The sequence below is a fragment of the Perognathus longimembris genome, chromosome 3 (assembly GCF_023159225.1).
Source record: "Perognathus longimembris pacificus isolate PPM17 chromosome 3, ASM2315922v1, whole genome shotgun sequence".
Lineage (NCBI taxonomy): Eukaryota > Metazoa > Chordata > Mammalia > Rodentia > Heteromyidae > Perognathus > Perognathus longimembris.
The window spans coordinates 91,493,898-91,514,890 of NC_063163.1; the positions used below are offsets into that span (position 1 = coordinate 91,493,898).

At 47.2% G+C, this 20,993-nt stretch overlaps 1 protein-coding gene across 2 annotated transcripts in view; it reads right to left on the reverse strand.

The window, feature by feature from the left end:
- Ascc2 (activating signal cointegrator 1 complex subunit 2) overlaps positions 1 to 20,993 on the reverse strand; it is a 42,503-nt gene that overhangs the window by 11,372 nt on the left and 10,138 nt on the right. The window contains exons 3-14 of one of the 2 annotated variants that reach the window (XM_048343260.1): positions 18,963 to 19,121; positions 18,408 to 18,578; positions 16,629 to 16,758; positions 10,190 to 10,257; positions 8,953 to 9,063; positions 7,810 to 7,922; positions 5,226 to 5,300; positions 4,190 to 4,297; positions 3,891 to 3,959; positions 3,657 to 3,731; positions 2,296 to 2,458; positions 466 to 680 (exon numbers count right to left, since the gene is read on the reverse strand). In XM_048343260.1, coding sequence (XP_048199217.1) covers positions 466 to 680; positions 2,296 to 2,458; positions 3,657 to 3,731; positions 3,891 to 3,959; positions 4,190 to 4,297; positions 5,226 to 5,300; positions 7,810 to 7,922; positions 8,953 to 9,063; positions 10,190 to 10,257; positions 16,629 to 16,758; positions 18,408 to 18,578; positions 18,963 to 19,121 — 1,457 coding nt within the window. The remainder of the gene's footprint in view (positions 1 to 465; positions 681 to 2,295; positions 2,459 to 3,656; positions 3,732 to 3,890; positions 3,960 to 4,189; positions 4,298 to 5,225; positions 5,301 to 7,809; positions 7,923 to 8,952; positions 9,064 to 10,189; positions 10,258 to 16,628; positions 16,759 to 18,407; positions 18,579 to 18,962; positions 19,122 to 20,993) is intronic. The other variant, XM_048343261.1, reaches the window with a different exon arrangement.

Sequence of the window (20,993 nt, forward strand, 5' to 3'; positions counted from 1 at the left end):
ACCCTCCTTGAGCCTCAGGGCTCTCATTGGTCCAACGGGCACAAAGAGGCTGAGAGGTATAGTTAACTCCACTCATTCATTCAGCCAGCATCATTTGTTCATGAAGAAATGCCACTGCTGTCCTGATTCCTGGTGGCCTGTGAGGCATTCAGGGCAGCAGGGGAAAAACTGAGAAGGGCCAGTGCAAAGGAAGCGAGAGGCTTGGCTATGGTGGCTCAGCAGCCCTTCGTCACATATGTCTCTAGCTGATCTTCCCACAAGGTAGAGCAGGGGTGCCCAGATGTGCACCGGGAACCTCCAGGGGCTCCAGGTTCTGTTTCCCTGGGGGACAGGGGCTAGTTTAACGGTTATAAATACAGCTGTGGTGAGGAGGAAGGAAGCATCTTAAGTTGTGAAGGAAAAAGCTTGGGAGGCAGAGAAAGGGCCCCCTCCCCACAGGCAGCCTGGGTTGGGGCCTCCTCCTACCTATCTAGGCTGCGGTCCAGCTGGCTGAGGGCAGGGGCCAGGCGATCCTCCAGGATGTTGTTGATCACCTGCTCCGAGTTGTAACAATAGTGCTCCAGGCAGGCCAGAATAAAGCCCTCCCCCAGGTCTGGTAGCAGGTCCTTCACTTGGGAGATGAGTGAGTCCAGCTCCACGCCACACACTGCAGGGCCAGGGGCAGCAGCGGCTCCCATGCACTGCATTGGGAGCAGGAGAAAAGGAGGGGAAGGCTAAGCCAGGCAGGTGATCACCTGCTTTGAGTCCCGGCCCTGCCCCTCCTGGCTGTGGGACTTCAAACCAAGTGATTCAAGTCTCTAGTAGCCCCTATTTCCTCCTCTGTGAAAAAAAGGGTTCTATGACTTACTGGCTGAGTTACTTCTGGCTGTGTGACTGTGCAAGGAGCTTTCCCTCTCTGAACCTGTTACCTCCTTTTAAAATGGCATATACTTTTAAATGGGCATCCACTTTATGAGGTCATTTCAAATGACTGAAAGAGGCAAGGACTACATAACACTGTGCTAGGACCTAGTAGTGCCTACCAGGGCCCCCATAAATGGCTTCATTTTACCACTCATGGTCCTTTCCCACCATTATTAAAATGATGATGTCAGAGTGAAACAGCAAACACTAGGCAGGGCCTGATGTGGAGGTATTCCCTTTAATTCTTTATACATTTTTATTTTTATTTTTGTTGGTTGTGGGGTTTGAACTCAGTACCTGGGTGCTGTCCCTGAGCTTTTTCAATTAAGGAAAGTACTCTACCACTTTGAGCCACAGCTCCACTTCCAGTTTTCTGGTGGGTGAATTGGAGATAAGAGTCTCATGGACTTTCCTGCCTGGACTGTCTTTGAACTGCAATCCCCAGATCTCTGCTTCCTGAATAGCTAGGATTACAGGTGTGAGCCACTGGCACCTGTCCTCTTTTTTTTTTTTATTTTAATAAGGTGATTCATTTGATATACTGCCTAAGCTTAATTTTGTTAGGCATTTAAAAGAAACTGACAATTCCAAATAATAATATTAAAGGGTCGGGGATATGGCTTATAGGTAGTGTACTTGCCTAACATACATACGGCCCTAGGATTGATTTCCAGCACCTAACAACAGCAGCCCCTCCATATTCAGACAAGAAGTGAAATGGGGAAGAGGGTGGGGAGTGGTTGAGTGGAGAGAGAGTCTTTTTGAGGAAGGTCTAGCAGGAAGAACAGGACATTGCAGGTCATCGAAGCCCAGAGGGTCATGTACAGCAGCCCCAGGAATACCAGTCACCTCACAGAAGTGTGCACCAGCAATCCCAGCTTACAGATGAGGAGCCAAGGCTCCATGAGAGTGATGTGCTCCAGGTCACAAGTGGTGACCCTCTTCCTCTCTACCTGAGCTGAACCCGGTGCTTGCCATCTTTGCATCCTACCACCTCTCAACCATGGGGACAAGTCCTGAGCTCAGAGACCAATCAGTGCATCTGGAGACTTGGCCAGCTGTGGAAAAGATCCAAGGTTCCCAGACCTGCGCAGTGGAGCTCTGCTTTACAGAGGCCCAGAGGTAGGACCAGGTCACTCCTAGCTGCAGCTGAAGGAACCCCACTTTCCTCTGGCTATGGGAAGATTTCATAGGGAGAAAGCTTCATCCCTATTTAACAGAGGGGACACTGAGGCTTCAATGGCTTAAGCAACTTATCCCTAGTCTAGCACTTACTTGGCTGACCAGTGGTCCAGAGGACCTTCTTTCCTGAGAGCAGGAACAAGGAAGGACTTTGTTACTACCTTGCCTCTCAGAGAGGCAGAGAGGGGCTGGGGAAGCCCAATACCATACCTCCACTTCTTCCAAGTTCTCTGGATGTGAGGACATTCCTGCTGTCACTCTATTAGGATCCTCCGCCGCCGACGTGTCTTTAGCATCCATGGCTTTCTGTCTGTTCACCCCTTCCCATGCACTCTCCACGGCCTGGAGGATGTAGGCAGTCCGTGTCTCATCCCTGAGAGGCTGTGTTAAGGCCTCTCTTTCTCATGGCTCAGTCTTCTGCAATCACTCTCCCCCCAGAGTGATTTCTAAGTCCAAACCCAGCATCAGAATATCTGGCTCCTCAAGGGTCTTCTGGGTTGACCCAGTGGGTGTCATGACCCCAGGATTGTGTGGAACAGCAGACCTTGAAACCCAGCTACTGTCACTTAGTCAAAAGAAGTTCTAGACAAAGACATGATCTTTGGACAAGCTAGCAGCAGTTCCTTTGTACTGATAGCCAGGAGAGTTGGCAGGGTCACTGTCACTAGACTTCCTATCCAATTAGCAGATGGGGTGCAAAGGCCATTGGCTCACAGGGTCCCTGAGGCAAGGTGGAACAGCTTCACTCAGCAACCAAATGGCCTAGAGACTGCTCCTCTCTGTCTCCCCTCCTGCTCCACTACCCTGGGCACTCCCACCAATGTTCTCCCTTTCCTTCTGTTCCCAATCGCCACTGTCCATTCCTGGAGGCTGACAGCAGCCTCCTCTCCAGCCCCTGGACCCCTGGGGGTCCCAGGCCAGTGCCACACAGTCTTTCTAGGTACAGGTGTACACATGTCAACTTCCACCGCACAGCTTTCCATGTTCCCCAGTGCTCGCAGGACACTGTCCAATGTCACAGTGAGAGTCACACAAGGGCTGTGCATGTCTGTCAGGCCCAGGGCCACCTGCCTTACCACCACCCTTCTCAGGCCACACCCTGCAATCTGCTCCTCAAAAGAACCAGTCCTTTGTCCTCCAATCCCTGGAGTACCCTTGTCCTCTATTAGCTTGCAGCTGGCACATCTGTCATTCCTTCTATTCTTGGCATGGGCATCAGTCTGACACCTAGCTCGGCTAGATGAGGTGCAGGCTTAAGTCCAGTCATGTAACACTCTATTTGTCCATCTCCCCTTCTGCAGTGAGGTCCATGGGGGCAGGTCCAAGTCCACGCTAATGGCCCAGACCCAGCCACCCATGAGACACTAGAGAGAGCATGGCTGTAACCACTCTGCTCTAGTACTAGAGCAGTGGTCTCCTCTAAACAAGGGGGCTGAGGCCTTGGTGTGCTTCTAGTGACAGCAGGCTGACCTGTGTATTCTCAGGCTAGACCTTTCATAGTCCTTATGGTCCAAGCAGGTCATGTCTGATCTGGTCAGGCCCTGTCCCCATGGGCTATGGTACAAGGATACAAGACTGATGAGGCCTGTTGTAGTAAGCTAACATCCTCAGCCACAGGGAAGAGTGCATCATAGTCCCGGAGGAACCTGCAGGATGGAGAACAGACAGCAGGGTCAGGGCTAGGGCCACAAGGACACTGCTGCAGGTTACTTCCTGCACATGCTACTCAACTACAAGTGCCAGGACGTTTAGGCTGTGGCCAGCACCGATGGGGTCACGGCTGCTCCCAGCCTAGGTACACTCACCTCTTTTCCTGCAGCAAGGAGCTGAAGATCTGAAGGAACTCTTCAATGAAGCCCTGAACACTGTCACAGCTGGAACAAGACACCAGGGAAGGTGAACCCATGCAATGTGAGATAACCTGCAGGTCCCTTCCCTGCCCACCCTGCCCCTTGGCAAGGCTCTGGCCACTTGGAGGAAAGAGGCATTTTTCTGGGCTTGCCATCTCTGCTTAGCAAACCCAGAGGCGGGGAGGGTAGGGGCAAGGTGGGATGGTGAGCACACTCCTGCTGGGCTTGGAGGCACTGCCAGGGGCTCCCCTCACCTGCTTTCTAGGATGGGAAGAAGACAGATGTGGTTCAGGATGATGTGAAACACCTCCAGTAGCTTCTTCTTGGAATGGGAGAGCCTCTGCCACAGATCGCTCAGCAGCCTTTGATGGGGGAGAGAGAAGAGAAATAGATTTAGGAGATAAGCAGACATGGAGGGAGCTCTCCTCAGCTGCAGGGACCTCCCCATGGCTAAGAGGGCCTTATAGGTCACTTCTGGGAGCAGTAGCAAAAGGCTGCAGGGGCCAGGGACCAGCTGGCTCTAGGGTGACTTCTCAGTTTAACAGTAGGTCAGGAGCATGGGTTTAGTTACTAACCGCTTAAAGCAACCAATGAGGTGAGGGCTTAAATGCAGGGGCTGGCCATCCAATTATGCCACAATGCGGGGGATTGGGCACTGGGTTAATAGATCTAATTACCAAGCAGGACTTTGTCCAATCTATTTTGCACACTTAGCACTGAATTCTGTACTTGTTAAAATTGTTTTCCTTAGATCCTCACATGGTTCTTTATAGAGTACTAATTAACAACAACAACAACAACAACAAAATCTGCTGGGTACTAGTGGTTCACATTTATGATTCTAGCTACTTAGCAGGCTGAGACCTAGAGGATAAAGATTTGAAGGCAGCCCAAGCAGAAAGGTCATCTTCAATTAGCCAAAATACTGAACTGGAAGTGTGGCTCAAGTGGTAGAGTACTAGCCACAAGCAAGCAAGTTGAGCAAGCTCAAAACTCTTAGTTCAAACTTTGTACTAGGAAAAAGAAAAGTTGAAAGGGCAGATGGTGGGGGTTTCTCTTGATGGTGGAACAGGTGCTCAGCACACACAAGGCCAGGGTTCAATCTGCAGAACTCTCTCACCCCCAAATTTTAGGAATAAAACATGCAGGGTCCATGAGGCTGCTAGGGTGAACCCAAAGCCACACACACAGTCCGTGGTCCCACCCCCTTGTCTTAGAGAAGGGGTGCCGCAGCGAGGAAAGGCAGGGCCTGTGTTTCCACACTACATCCTCCTATCATTCCAGCCTTACTTGCTGTCTTCAAGCCTCCTCTTCTTGACTGCGGACTCCAATTCAGGAATTGCCACTTCGTAAAACGATGCTAGTCTATGGAAGCATACATGGTAAAAACTGAGTTAGTTCACAGATATCCCATTTCTTGAAAAACCAAAGCCAGCCAGGTGCTGGTGGCTCATGCTTGTAATCCTAGCTTCTCAGGAGGCTGAGATCTGAAGATAATGGTTCAAAAATCAGCCTAGGCAGAAAGGTCCATGAGACTTTATGTTGGTGCTGGTCATGGAGCTTGAATTCAGTGCCTGGGCACTGTCCCTGAGCTCAAGGCTAGTACTCTATCACTTTGAGCCATAGTGCCACTTCCAGTTTTCTGGAAAACAAAGCAATAAAAAATTGTCAAAAGGGCAGAAGTATGGCTCAAGTAATAAAGCTCCTGCCTGGCAAGCTCAAGGCCCTAAGTTTAAACCTCAGTATCACTAAAAAAGGAAAAAAGTTATATATACATATGCAAAATGAGCTACTTGGGAGGCTGAGATAGGACTGCTTAAGCCCAGGAGTTTGAGACCAGCTTAGGCAACATAGTAGGGCCTGTCTCAAAAATATACATATAACAACATTTAATAAACATACCTCATATGATAGCAAACCAGATTTTTTCATACCTGTACACCAATACCTGACCCAGTATACTCAGTATACACCACAGCATACACAGTTTACTCAGCTTTGCTTCTCACTCTGGCCATATCACACCTACCCCTCCCACTCCTTTCCTAATTTAAACCCTAGAGCTGGGTGTGGTAGATCAAGCCTGTACTCCTAGCAACTTGAGAGATGATGATAGGGGGAATCTCAGTTCTTCGCTGGTTCAGGTGTGTATTGTGAAACTCATCACAATAAACAAAATGACTGTGGTGATCTTGTCATGCCAGCTACTTGGGAGGTATAGGTAAGAAAATTGTGATTTGAGGGTGGTCTAGGGAAAAAACATATGACCCTATGTGAAAAGTAACTAAAGCAAAGCTGAGTATGTGGTTCAAGTGGTAGAATATTCACTAGCAAACTCAGGACCCTAAGAACAAACCCTAGTACTACCACAAGAAAGAAAAGGAAAGGAAAGAAATAAAACTCTCCATCCCAGCCATATTGGCCCTCACTGTCCACCTAGGGATCAATGCTTCCAGGCCTTTTGGCTTTCTCTCAGGCCTGGCCCCAGTTCTCCTTTTCTCCTCCTCCCTGGGCATTTCTGGTTTGTGCCCATTCCCAGGATTCCTCCTTCGGAAGGGGAAACCAGATGTGCTGTATACAGAATATCCTGCACCGCTGTGCACCTGCCTCTTCGTAGCTCTTTGTGCTTACATCCTAGGCTCCCTAAAGCTGAAGATGCAGAATCTTAGCAATTGCTTTGCAAATAATTATCTGTCCCTTTCAGCAACATCTATCTTACTGCACTACCAGATGTGGTAGAAGGTAACTAAGCCAAAAGAGGCAGGCGCTCCTAGGTATGGCACCAGTGGAGGCCAGAGAGGGCAGTTTGGCTCAAGCAGGTTCAGTTGTTGCCAGGATATATTGCTGGTGGGAGGGTAAATTGGAACAACTCCTATGGAGGGCAATTTGGCAAGATCTATGAGAAATAAAGATGCATATACCATCTGTCCCTATAATTGCATTTCTAGGAATGAAGCCTTGCAAAGTGCAAGGTGATAAGTGTTAAGTTATTCTGGGTAGCATTTTTCTTTTTTGGGGGGAGGGGTGGAGGAGGATAATAGCAAACAATTGAAAAAAGCCTAGAGGTCCATCCATGGGGTTTGGTACCCATATATACAATGGAATTTTCTCCAGCGATGCCAAAGATAGAGCGTGCTTTACAGACTGCCATGGCAATATCAGTTAAGTACAAAAGTGAAATGCAAATACTATATGAAGTACTCACAATATCTGAGCATTGGATTCTTAAAAAGTGGAGTACCAGGGGTAGAGCTCAGTGGTACTGAGTTTGCCCAGCATAGGTAAGGCCCTAAGTTCCATCCCTAGTACTACAGAAGAAAATGGGATGTATGCTGGGCAGAGGTGGCTTAAACCTATAATCCTAGCTACTCAAGAGGCTGAGATCTGAGGATCGTGGTTATAAGCCAGCCGGGGCAATAAACTACTCAGAAAAAGTCAGAAGTGGTGGGTGCTGTGGCTCAAGTGGTAGAGTGCTTGGTATTAACTCAGGTGTAAGCAATCCCCCTGCTTTAGCCTCTTGAGAAGCTTCTAGCTCACTTGAGACCTTTAGGATCACCCCCTGTCCCCACCTGAGAAGCACCTGGGTTGCTTCCTCTGGGATGGACTTGGGAGGCTGAGACCAGGTCTTACTATCACTCCCTGTACCTGCCGAGGAGACTTTAAAACAGAGTAGAAAACTGCCTTCTTCTTGCTGTGTGAATTTCTGCTACTGGCCTATTCTTTGCCCAAACTGGAGAAGGCATTTAAAATGTAGGCTCCCTTCAGAAGGTTTATTCTGTCTTCTACCCTGACATAAGGACCTACTAAATATGTGTGAAGTCAATAAGTGGACCAGAGCTTCTCCTCTACTTCAACAGCCAAAACTCATCTGTACCTGGAACAGAAGTCGTGTTTCTGGAAGGTCTGACAAGCTAAAGGGAAGATATCCAGAAAGGCCCAGAGCGTTGTGCAGGTATCACACAGGTAGAGAATAACATCTTTTAGTTCCTGTGGCCAAGAGAGAAAAAACCAATGCATTATTCTTGGCCCCACATACCACTCTGCAGAGATCAAGTGAGGGCTGGACCTGGCAGGGGAAGGAGATAATGGATCCACCGCAGGGCTGAAGCCTCAGAGCCAGACACCACAGCCCCAGTGGGCTCACACCTGGTAATAGCTAAGGTCACCTCTAGTGCTATGGTAGTACAGTATCTTCTGTTCTGAAGGAAAGTCAACCCCTGAACTCCGGTCCCCCGCCCCCAAGAGAATGCTCTTTCTCAGTGAAAACAGGACTATGGGCCATCATTTCCTCTACATTCTGAAAAGGCAAACAGAACATGGCGTGTTGGCTCATCTGCCTTGCAGATCCTCATGCAGGTAGTTGACTGAAAGGATCTTTACAGATATGCAAACTGAGGCTCAGAGAAGCGAGATGATTTGTGCCACAGACCCTGGCATGTTCTCTTCTGAGATACTTGTTTAATGGCTGTTTTCCCACCAGATGGCAGGCACCAGAAGGGTGGCTCTCAGCGTGCCACCTCCAGTGCTCAGTGCAGTGCCTGGCACACATCTAGGCCCCTTAAATGCCTGCCTTCTGTCTGTCATCCTCTATAGATGGTAAATTCTGAGACAGGTGCCATGTTTGCTTTTGTTTACTGCTTGACCCCCCCACCCCAAGGCTCAGCAGAACGCTGGACATGCTAGATGTACTAGTGGTTCCTCAATATAAATTCACTGAATCAATGACTGACTCAAAGATGAACACCCCAATGAGCCTGCTGTGTAGATCTAAGTGAAGACTAGACCCCTGGCCTCTGAATTTTAGTGCCCTGTTCTTTCTTGTCCACAAATGAAGCCTGCTAAAAATGCTCATAATCTGTGGGATGGGACAAAATAGCCTCTGAGTCAGAGAAAGGAGCTATGAGCAAGGAAAGAAGCCAGTGGGCACAGAACATGGCAATTTCCCCAGCTGTGAGGGAGCCAGGCTCTAGGGGGAGGGACTCAGCTGGAAAGAGGTGAGGTTGGAGGGCGACCTTACCAGGAGTGGCATGTCGCTGAGTGTCAAGCGTCCTTTCTCCTCCAGCTTCTGGGGTGTGATGCTGGCTGCATCTCCTTGCAATCCACAGTGCTGGAGGATATTGCTGAAGACCTGTGAAAAGTAAGATGGGGTTGCCTACATCCTGTGAAAATCGTGGCATCCCCAAAGTTCCTGGGAAACTGAGACAATGAATGACCTTCTCAGAGGCTAGGGGCAGAGACAGAAACAAAGGATTGTGGAGAGGGCCCAAAACACAGATGTGGCACTGGGGTGTGCTTCAGTGGGAGAGCACTTGCCTAGCAAGCATGAAGCCCTTGGTTCCACCCCTAGCATGTCACACCCACACATAAACAAAGAAACAAACACCAAAACTTCCATCATAAGTATGTGGGAGAGATTGGGCAAATATATGATAGTGAATATTGGAGAAACACCTTCATGGGTCCTTGGATCCCTGTAGATTTTGGGTCTGCTTTTGTTTTGTTTTGTTTTTTGGCCAGTCCTGGGCCTTGGACTCAGGGCCTGAGCACTGTCCCTGGCTTCTTTTTGCTCAAGGCTAGCACTCTGCCACTTGAGCCACAGCGCCGCTTCTGGCCGTTTTCTGTATATGTGGTGCTGGGGAATCGAACCTAGGGCCTCGTGTATCTGAGGCAGGCACTCTTGCCACTAGGCTATATCCCCAGCCCCTTGGGTCTGCTTTTTAGGAGCTATATTGAACTATAAGACAAAGTGATGAAGAGGAAAGAACAGAGCCCGTCACAAAAACAAGTAAAACTGAATTGACAGCGCCCTTCTTTAAGCAAGCTAGCATTCAGAAGTTATTTCTAAAGCTCCTGAGAACAGTGGACATCTCTTAGGGGTAGTAGTATTCTTTTTAAAATATTTTCTGTACTTTTCAATGAGTACTTTCATAAATTAATGATTTTATAAAACTGGAGCTCTTATTTGAAAACACAGGTCTCTTAGGGGGATATCTTTAAAGGCATATAGCTATTGGCAAACAACACAAAGTGCCAGACAAATTCTTTCTGAATGAGTATCAGACTGCCCTTAGATTTTAGTGTTGAGAATTTGAAACAACTGCCTAGGGACATGAGTCTAGAGAGTGGGGTGGAAAATAAGCATCTCCCTGTCCCTTTCTAGAAAAGTCAATAATACCAGGAAGTGAGAGAGGATCTGCCTTCCCAGCCCCACCCCCCACCGCTGCCCCCAGGCAGGCAGGACCAAGTACTGGTACCTGAAGAATGGTGGGCATAGTTTCATCCAGGTCATTATAATAACTTGGTTGCTGGGTGAAGATATTTCCTAGAAGAAGAGAGAGAAGTGAGAGGTAGACAAAGGTGGGCAGGAGTGGAGGGGGCACATTACAGAGTTGCTGGTATGATCTGTGATATTTCTCCCTTTTCATAGGCCTGTCTGTGGCTAGGACCTAAGACAAGGCTTCAGACCTTGCTGGTATTGAGCCTAGAAACTTCTCCAGGGCTGGGGAAGGGCCCTGTTCAATACAATTTAACTTTTTAAGCACCTCTGCCAAGTGCATTGGTAAAAGACCTGCCCTGGCCAAACTGGTTTACCTTCCTATCCCCAGGGAGTGACCACTGTTTTAGAGCTCTACGAGCTCTCCTTGTATGACAGCATTGGCTCTGGGAGTGGGAGTCAGTCATCCAGGAAAATTAGGAAATAGGATCTCTTTGCTCAATAAACCTGGATACAATAATCTAGAGCTGTGGCCAGGCCATGTCTCCAAAAATGTGAGGAGATTCCAGGAAGAAATTTCTCTGAAACTCGTTTCACCCTTTGCCTTTTTTTGATGGCAGTCCTGGAGCTTGAACTCTGGACCTAGTGTTGTTCCTAAGCTTTTTTGCTCAACCCACTCTGAGCCACAGCTCCATTTCCAGCTTTTTGGTAGTTAATGGGAGATAAGAATCTCACAGACTTTCCTGCCTGGGCTGGCTTTGAACTGCAATTCTCAGATCTCAACCTCCTAAGGAGCTAGGATAACAGGTATGAACCACCAATGCTTAGCTTTACCCTTTGGCCAGTCCTGGTGCTTAAACTCAGGGCCTGAGCACTGTCCCTGCCTTCTTTTTGCTCAAGGCTAGTACTTTACCACTTGAGCCACAGTGCCACTTCTGGCCTTTTCTGTTTATGTGGTGCTGAGGAAGCACTCTACCACTAAGCCACATTCCCAGCCACCATCCTTTCTACTCCAAGCTAGAGGGTTAAGAGGGGCCTGGAGATGGATTCAACAGCCACTGCATTTGTTTGGATAAGATAGAGCTTGTCTCCACTGCTGCTGCTGGACGCATGCTGTAGCATATGGTAGCTGGAACAGACACCAGGGTTCCACTGTCCAAATGGGGAGGGAAAGAAGGAAGAAGAATCACAGCTAGCTGGGGGACATGACAATGAGAAATGTCAGTGCCCATAAGAGGCACTCCTCCTCCCTCTGTAACCCCAGTCTCTAAGGTGGTAGTCAGTTACTCTGAATTTTGTATGTCCTCTTCTCTGGGCAGATCTGTCTACAGTCTCCTTATTGATAATCCTGGCTTGATGCTGGAGTCTGTTGGGGCTGGGTGAGTAAGCAAGTCACTAGGGAGCTAGATTTTTCCATCAACACTTTTCTGGATGTCACTTCGTTCTTGGTTCTTCATTCTAGAAACTTGTGTTCTCCCAGCCCAGGCTTGTGCAGCACCTCCTACCCTTTCTAGGTGGATGCTGATTCTAGAACTTGTGCTGTATCTGAACCATCGGTACCCACAGCCTCCTCGAGACAGGCAGGAAATGCTTTAGCTACCCTCCCACCCCATCAGCCTCTGCCCTTTTTTGTAACACCTTCCTATCCTGATCCTCAAGCTCAAGTCTGAACTCCTGACCATGGCACAGAAGTCTTTGTGAGATCTGGACGCTACCAGCATCCTGGGCTACTCTTCATCCTCCATATCAGTTTTCCCTCAAACCAATCCTCAACCTCAGACAACATGCCTTGTCTCCCCTTTGGAAGGATCTGCCAAGGCTCATTCCATTATAAAACAGGTGCCACCTATTCCAGGCAGTGTTTCCTGATGCAGGCAAACAGGAAAGGTCTCCTCCCACAACCCTCAAGGCCACACAGTATTCTCCATGGCCTCCTAGCCTCCTAGCATGGGGGAGGCACTTTCTCCTAGGACCGCCAGTGCTAGAGACTCAGTGACAGCCACATTTTTTAAGCAACAAGATAGCTCAAATTTCAGTCTATCCTTGGCATCGTCTTGGGTCCCTTTCCTCTTCTTCTTATTCCAATGACAGTGAAGATCTCTCTAGCTTTTGATCTCTTAAAAAAAATAGTACAAAGGTAAGGGTCAGCCTGGCATCATTTGAACTGCTACTTTTTAGGCAAAAGCAGTTCAGAAGCCCAGAGTGAATGGAATTGCAGCCAAAAAGATCAACACAGTTCAGGCAGGGGCCATGACCCAATTTCCTCCTGGTTTGCAAAGCAGCTCCAAGAGAGATGGACTAAAAAGCTTTCAAAGGTATGCTTGCTGACTCACAATGCCAGCCTTGAAGATTAAAAAAAAAAAAGGGCAGGGTAAGGACTGGGCTTGTACCCACAGGACAATCAGTCAGTTTCCTTTCTCTCATTCTTCTTTGTCAGTCCTCTTATAGGTGATTGCTTTGCTCAAGAATTTCTCGGGTATTGAAAGTGAAGGCTGCCCTTCTGCCTTCTGCTTCAGGGTTGAAAAGAGAGCCATTGGTTTACACTTGCCTGTGTGTAAAGGAGAAAGAGAGACACTGACTACAGGCCCCTCGTGGGTGCCTGCTACTCCAAACACAAAGGCATAGGGCCTGACCGTGAGGGTCAGAGTGTTAATCATCCTCCAGGAGCCAAAGAAGGGGATCTCTTTAATAAGCTATCTTAGGGTTTTCAAGCTGGGGTCTGAGAACACTTGAAAAACACTTCTATAACTTGATATGTGGAATTATAACCTCTTGGCACATCTGATTAATAATAATGATAAAAATACAATTAACTCTAAGAAAAAAAAGCCACTTCTAGCCAGGCGTAGTGGTGTACAAGCCTGGGTTACAGAGCAAGTTGAGAACAGCCTGGACTACAAAGTGCTGCTTAAGTAAATAAATAAACACTTGAAACCTATGAAACTCATAGTTAAGTAAACAAAAAACATTCTTGAAATATATGAAACTCATCTCTCATCTCTCATCCGATCCTCAAAGGATCCTGTGGCTGGGAATGTGGCTTAGTTGTAGAGTGCTTGCCTAGCATGCATGAAGCCCTGGGTTCGATTCTCCAGTACCACAAAAACAGAAAAAGCTAGAAGTGGAGCTATGGCTCAAGTTAGCCTTGAGCAAAAGAAGCTCTCAGGGACAGTGCCCTGAGCTGAAGCCCCAGGACAAAAAACCAAAACAAAACAAAACAAAAACCAACAAAAAATGGAAAGAGAAAGGAGCCAGTGACTCAAAAGGGACAGCAGGTAGAGGTTTACCAATCTACTCTCATCTCCTCTGAATCTCTGCCACCATCTTAGCCCCACTAAATCCAACACTGACCTCCTATCTACTCACAAATATGCCCCTACCTTCCATAGGGCCTTTTCTCTGTAATCAATGCTTTTCTCCAGAACTGGTAAGACTTCTCTTTCCAGCTAACCTCACCAAGCCCCTCTTTAATCTGCCTCCTGGATGTCCTTTTCTGCTTCAGTAGCTAGTCAGGCTCTCACCTTCACACCCATGCTGAAGTGCTCATCTCCTGCATGGTGTCCTGTCTCCACCCTCTCCACCTGCCTGATGCCAGGCTAACCTTGTAACCAGATGGCTCCATGCCCTGCTCCAAGCTCGTAGAGGCTCTGCCCCCCTCATTGCAGCAGAGCTCACACTTGCCAAGTGCTTGTGTCCTGCCAGCATGCTGCCCACACCTCCTCTTTAATCTCACAGCCACCCTAGAGGGAAGACAGACTGCAGGTCCTTCCTTTTTCCAGATGAGAAAACTGAGGCTAAGAGAAGCTTGCTGACATAGCCAGGAACTGGCAGTATCTGGGCAGTTCAACTCAGGGCCTGCTAGTAACACTGCTTCCCAGTTGCTGAAGCCTGGCATGGAGTCCTGTCCAGCGTGGACCCTGAGACCTCCCTCTTCCTGTCTCCTTTCATTGCCCTCCTGAAACATTCCACTCTCATCCTCATCATAGTTTGCTAATTAATCATACTATTTATTGCTTGCTCATTCCACCCTTTTTTTTTTTTTTTTTTTTTTTTTGCCATTCCTGGGGCTTGGACTCAGGGCCTGAGCACTGTCCCTGGCTTTCTTTTGCTCAAGGCTAGCACTCTGCCACTTGAGCCACAGCGCCACTTCTGGCCATTTTCTATATATGTGGTGCTGGGGAATTGAACCCAGGGCTTCATGTATACGAGTCAAGCGCTCTTGCCACTAGGCCATATCCCCAGCCCCTAACTCCACCCTTTCATTCTGGAATAACATCATGAAAAGTCTTCCTAGGCAAAAGGAAAAAAAGATTAACAGATGACCAGGCAAGAAGTAGACAAAGAAGTAGATGAACAAGAAATCAGAGATAGTTTCAATGAAACGGCTGAATCTAAAATTTTGTATTTATTATAAGCTAATATATTTTAAAAGCATAGAGAAATGATTGTAGACTGTGGTATCTACTTTTTTGCTTCTTTTACTTTATCTTCTTCTAAGAATATATTTTCGTGACATTACTGAAATTTGTACTCAGGGCCTTATACTTTCTACATAAGTGCTTTACCACTTGAGCCATGTTTCTAGCCCTTTTCCACTTTCGTTTTTTGGGTGTGTTTTTTTGCTAGTCCTGGGGCTTGAACTCAGGGGCTTGGGCACTGTCCCTCCTGAGCTTCCTTTGCTCAAGGACAACACTCTACCACTTGAGCCACAGCACCACTTCTGGCCTTTTCTGTTTATGTGATACTGAGGAATCGAACCCAGGGCTTCATGCATGCTAGGCAAGCACCCTACCACTAAGCCACATTCCCAGCCCCCACTTTAGTTATTTTTTAGACAGTTTTAGACATTTTGCCTACAGCCATTCTTTTATCATGATTCTCCCACCTATGCTTCTGGCACATCTGGGATTATAGACATGAATCACCTTGCTTGATCCAAAATTTTCTAAATTAACATATATTATCTATTAAGGGGGAAGAAAGAAAGAAGGTAGGAAGAAAGAAAGGATAGAGCAATGAAGGGAGGGGAGGGAAGGAAATGGAGCTATAGGAAGGGAGGAGGAAATGAAGTAAAAGAAAGAAGAGAAGAAAATGATGGAGACCAAAAAATAAAAATAGCAACTTCTCTACTTTGGGCTGGGAATATGGCCTAATGGCAAGAGTGCTTGCCTCGTATACATGAAGCCCTGGGTTTGATTCCCCAGCACCACATATATATAGAAAATGGCCAGAAGTGGCGCTGTGGCTCAAGTGGCAGAGTGCTAGCCTTGAGCAAAAAGAAGCCAGGAATAGTGCTCAGGCCCTGAGTCCAAGCCCAGGACTGGCAAAAAAAAAGAAAGAAAGGAAAAGAAAATGATGGAGACAAAGGAGGGAGGAGCAGAGAGGAAGGGAGGGAGATTCTCATGAAGGTTAATTCAGTTTTGCAAGCAGATATCTAGGAGACTGTATCCTACAGGCTCAAGATGAAGAGACTGGCAGGAGTGCCCAGGTGAAGCTGTCCCTGAAGGCTTCAAGCTGCAACTGGGGGAGGAATACATTGAAGCATTACCTGAATGACATCCTACCATCACTGTTTCTGATTGAACCATCTAGCCCATGATCATCTGATGGGCTCCAACTGCTGACATCTATGTCATTCAAAACCTCAAAGAGGGCTGGAAATATGGCCTAGTGGTAGAGTGCTTGCCTTGCATACATGAAGCCCTGGGTTTGATTCCTCAGTACCACATATATAAAAGGCCAGAAGTGGTGCTCAAGTGGTAGAGTGCTAGCTTTGAGCAAAACAAAAAGAAAAGAAGCCAGGGACAGTGCTCAGGCCCTGAGTTCAAGCCCCAGCAGTGGCAAAAAACAAACACAAAAAAACCTCAAAATTCCTCTCTGAAATTCATCCCCATCTGATCTCAGTAATGTTGTAAATCATGCTATTTTAAGGTGGAACCATTATCCATGAAGTGAAGAACAAAAAGAATGAGAGCTACAGGGATAGGTCCCCAAGTAGCTACTTATTAGTCGCATGCTCTTAGTCAAATCCTTTGCAGTTCAACCTCAGTCTTCATCCATAAATGGGGAGAGTGATGACATTTATCCCAGAGAGCTGCTGTGAGGATCCAATGGAGATAACAGATGTGATTTGTGCTGGGGCTCAGTGCTACACTTCAAAGACCAGCTGCCACTGTTATTCTGACTTGCAGTGCCAAAGCCAACTTCTGCATTCCTGACATTCACTGATACCTGGATGAACACTAAGACTTCCAGATCCTTGAGCAACTCTCTGGCACATTTTATGGCCCTATGGCCTGCCTCCCAGTTGCCATCTAGTCACTTCTTTCAGAATAGGTACTCATATATGTATAAAGTAATTTCCCAGCACTACTCATATCTATTGCCTGATGCCCCTGGCTGTCTAGGCACTGGCCTGTGGCTTGGGCTGGGCAGGTGGGTGCTGTCTGCGCATCCGCTAGGCTGCAGGTCCCACGCACCTATCATCTTCTGGAGTAGTGGTGAGTTGCCTTTCCCAAAGAGCACACAGAGGTCCAGGATCTTTGGGATGTCAAACAGGAAGTTATTGTAGAGGATTTCTCCAAATGCAGAGGGGGAAATGAAGTGATCCTAGGGGAAAGTGCAAAGAAAAAAGTATGGAAACTCTGAATATCATAGCAAATCCATGAAAACAACCTGCAGGCCTATAAAGTGAGGACTGGCTCATTGACTATGATCTGTCTGTACCATGGACATGCCTATAGCCCTGGGGCAGCAGCCATTCTATCTGAGTGGAAATAGAAGCAAAAACCTACCATCAAACAGTTACCTAGGAAGCTGGACACTGGTGGCTCATACCTGTAATTCTAGCTACTCAGGAGGCTGAGATCTGAGGATCATGGTTCAAAGCCAGCCCTGGCAGGAAAGTCTGAGACTCTTATCTCCAGTTAACAACCAGAAAAACCAGAAGTGGTGCTGTGGCTCAAGTGGTAGAGTGCTGGCCTTGAGCTGAAGAGCTCAGGGAGAGCACCCATGCCCAGGGTTCAAGCTCAACAACCAGCAAATAAATAAATAAGTTACCTAGGGTTTCATTCTGAGATATATGTGAGTAAATCAGCCCTATGTCTAGAATGGCAAAAAATATACTCCAAGAAAAAGAGTAAGTCCAGAGAGGGCCAAACCCTCGCCTGCCAAGATCGGCAAAATATCAGTAAGTGTTGAAGCTGGATGATGGGATTTGCGATAGTCCACTTGTAAAAGATCTGCACAGGCATATGCATACTATCTGAAAACCTACATACTAAAAACATGTTTTCTTTTCTTTGTTTCGCGCGTGTGTGTGTGTGTGTGTGTGTGTGTGTGTGTGTGTGTGTCCTAGAGTTTGAACTTAGGGCCTGGGTATGGTCTCTGAGTTTTTGCACTTAAGGCTCCACTCCACCACTTGAGCCACAGCACCACTTACGGTTTTTGAGTGGCTAGTTGGAGATAAGAATCTCACATGGACTTTTCTTCCCAGGCTGACTTTGAACTTTGATCCACAGATCTCAGCCTCTTGAAGAGCTAGGACTATAGACATGAGCTACTGCACCTGGCTCCAAGATCCTATTTTTAAAACTCTTCCTTCCCTCAAGGAAAATAATTTCTTGAACAATCATGAACCTTAATTGTGGCCAGTCTGGTCAGTTGTTTTTTGTTTCTGAGGTTCTGGGTTTTGAATTCAGACTCTTGCCTGCTAGGCAGGTGTACTACCACTTGAGCTACACTCTCAGTCCTGACAATGGTGACTTTGGGGCAGAGGACTTTTAGGAAGACATTCCATATCCATATGATATTCCTGTAATGTTTGAGTTGTTTAGACAGCATGATTTTTTTTTGCAATAATAAGAATAGAATCCAGAGCTTTATGCATGCTAGGCAGGTGAGCACAACCACTGAGGTATAGCTCCAGCTCAGTAATGCGTTTTTAAAAGAGTATATAAGTTCCTTTAAAAAGTCAGAATTTGGCGTCTTCACCCTGTGACATGTGAGCAAAGGCTCATATCACCTGGCAAAGAGTCCTCAGTGCCCACTGATGAAAACACTGGGTGTAATGCAGATAGGTTGGTAAACTAGAGGCTAGGGAAGGTGGCACAGATTTCCTCCTCAATGGTGGTAATAAAGGTGAAGAGGAGACAAAGAGGAAACTTGATGCTTCCTTTCCCTTCCTTCCCAGGAGTGGGGAGGCCAACACAGAGGTGTTAGGTGGCAGGTGGTGGCCTGTCATGGGACCAGAGGCTTACTTTGGATTCCTTGTGAGTGGACATGCGGAGAAAGGTGAGGAAAACGCTTCGGTGTAGGTGCTTCTGCATATCTGCAACCTCAGGGGTGGGGGCCACCCATTCGTCAAACTTTCGGGGCACATAACACAGGTAGGAGTCCAGGCACTTCTGCAGGGTCTCATCGAAGATAACCTAAGCCAGGTGACAGAGGAGAACGAGGACTGATGGCTAAGCGATTGCAGCGGACTGCACAGGGGCTCACTGCCCATCGGCCCTTGCCTAGTGCAAACACTCCAACCCCAAGGGACCTAGGAGGTATGAATGAGCCCAGGGCTACACACACGTTTCTTAAAATGACACTCAGAAGCTGTGTAATCATCACTAAGAGTGTGATATGAGACAGAGCAATCCAAACAACAATTTGCTGCTAAGGATCCAGGCTAAGAAGTAGACTAAATAAATAAATAATTAATTAAAAAGCACCTCCTGGATGGGGTGGGGGGAGAAAAACACTAGCAACCAACCAAACGGCATGTCATGTGCTTTGTCTTAGCATTAATTTTGATAGAATGTTACCTGGCACCAGAATTTATCGTGAGGCAAGGCCAGGAGCCAGTCGAGGTCATTGGCTACGAAGGTGGCGCGCTCCAGGTACTCCTCCACTAGGGCGGGGATGTTGTCTTTAGGGGGCGGTTTGTATAACACAAAATACCGGTCTGCCTTCTGCTCAGGGTGCTAGGGATCCAAAAACCACGTGTTAACGTGGCAGAGGTTAGTCAGTGAGGGACCATTTGCCAACACACAGCGACGACAACACTTGGCTGTTCCACCTGGTGACCCTCCAAGGAGCTTTCAACATAAAGAACCAAGTGTATCTAACAAAGGGGGGGGGGGTGGTTGCTCCCAGAGAACACAAGACGGTTGTTAGAAACCACGTTTCTGGGGGCTTTAATGACATGGGGAAAGGTTAAGTGAAGACAAAGCAGAATACAAAGTTCTATTAATAAAATCAGGGTTTTTATGGTTTGTTTTTAAAGTCTATATATTCATACTCTGGTACAGATTTGTGTTTGTTAGTGTGTGTGTGTGTGTGTGTGTGTGTGTGTGTGTGTGTTTCCTTTGAGACAGGTAGCCTAGGCTGGCCTTGAACTTGTGATCACTGGTACAGATTTACAAAAACAAAGTGGTGGGGACAAAAGTCCCAAAACTAATAGTGGTTATCTTAGGGGAGAGGATTGAGGAATGAATATACTTTCTGATTTTTTAGATAATGATCATGTATTGTTTTTAATTGTTTTAAAAGTATAAGTTAGAGACAAGCACCTTTTCCTTCAAAAGGAAGGTGTAGCTCAGTAGCAGAGTAATGTGCTTGGCATGAGTGATGCCCTGGGTTCAAGTCCCTACCCCCCACAAAAAAAAGATTGAAAGGAGGGAGGGAGGGAAGGAAGGGGGGGTGAAGAAGAGGAAGAGGAAGGGGGAAGGAAGGAAAACAATGTTATACAGATGAGTCATCTAGGATCATTCTCCTAGTCCCCGTGCCTTCCCAGAGGAAGCCACTTGCCTTCTACTTGCGTCCTGGGAAGTGGGGAAGGGAGTCCTCTTAGGCCTTCTCAAGTTATCTACATTAAAATACAGTTTTATGATGCATTTGTTCATTCACATCTGCTTGGACTTTCTGACATAGATGTACAAATCACTGTTTTTTTCTCACTAATTTTATGAAAGAAACTATGCTAATCAAGTAGTTGCTGGCCTCAGCTTTGAGTCACAGTTCTCTCAGCCCTGGCCATACTATGAACAGACCTTGCTTTGTTCACCATGAAGAGGAGAAGATTTGGCTGCACAAGGGTAGTTTTCTCTGCAAGTGGAAATAGGAGGAAGGCCAGGCAATGTCTCAGTGTGTTATCAACCACAGTCCCCAGACAGGGAGTCCTCTGTCAGGCCAGGGGATATAGACCAATCCAGATGGCTGGTTTAGCCTCCTTAAGAACCACTGAGGCCTTCCCACTGCCCAGCGCAAGTCTGCAAACTGTGGAGGCACTGGGTTCGACAAGGATTCATCAGGGCCATTGAGCACAGGGGTCTATAGGACTCTTTCCCATTTAAATCTTACTAATATAGTGGGCTGCCAGCTCCAAATCTGTTGCAAAAAAAAGGCTGCTGCCTGGCACCAGTGGCTCACATCTGTAATATTAGCTATGCAGGAGACTGAGATCTGAGGATTGAAGTTTGAAGCCAGACCAGGCAGGAAAGTCTATGCAACTTTCATCTCCACTTAACTACCAAAAAAGCTAGAACTGGAGCTGTGGCTGATGTAGTAGAGTGCTAGCTTTGAGCAAAAAAGCTCAGGAACAGTGTCCAGGTCTTGAGTTCAAGCCCCAGGATGGACACACACACACACACACACACCCTCTACAATCCCACTAATATTAACTATGGGAGACCCGTTATACCTAGAGTTGGGGATATGTGAATAAAGCATTCAGGTACTCCAGAGAGGAAGATATATAACCAGGCCACCAAGGAGCCCAGAAGAGAAGTAATAGCTCAAACTTGACAGAGGATCATGGGAGTGTGGAAGGAAACTAAGAGCACCTGGAGGACAAG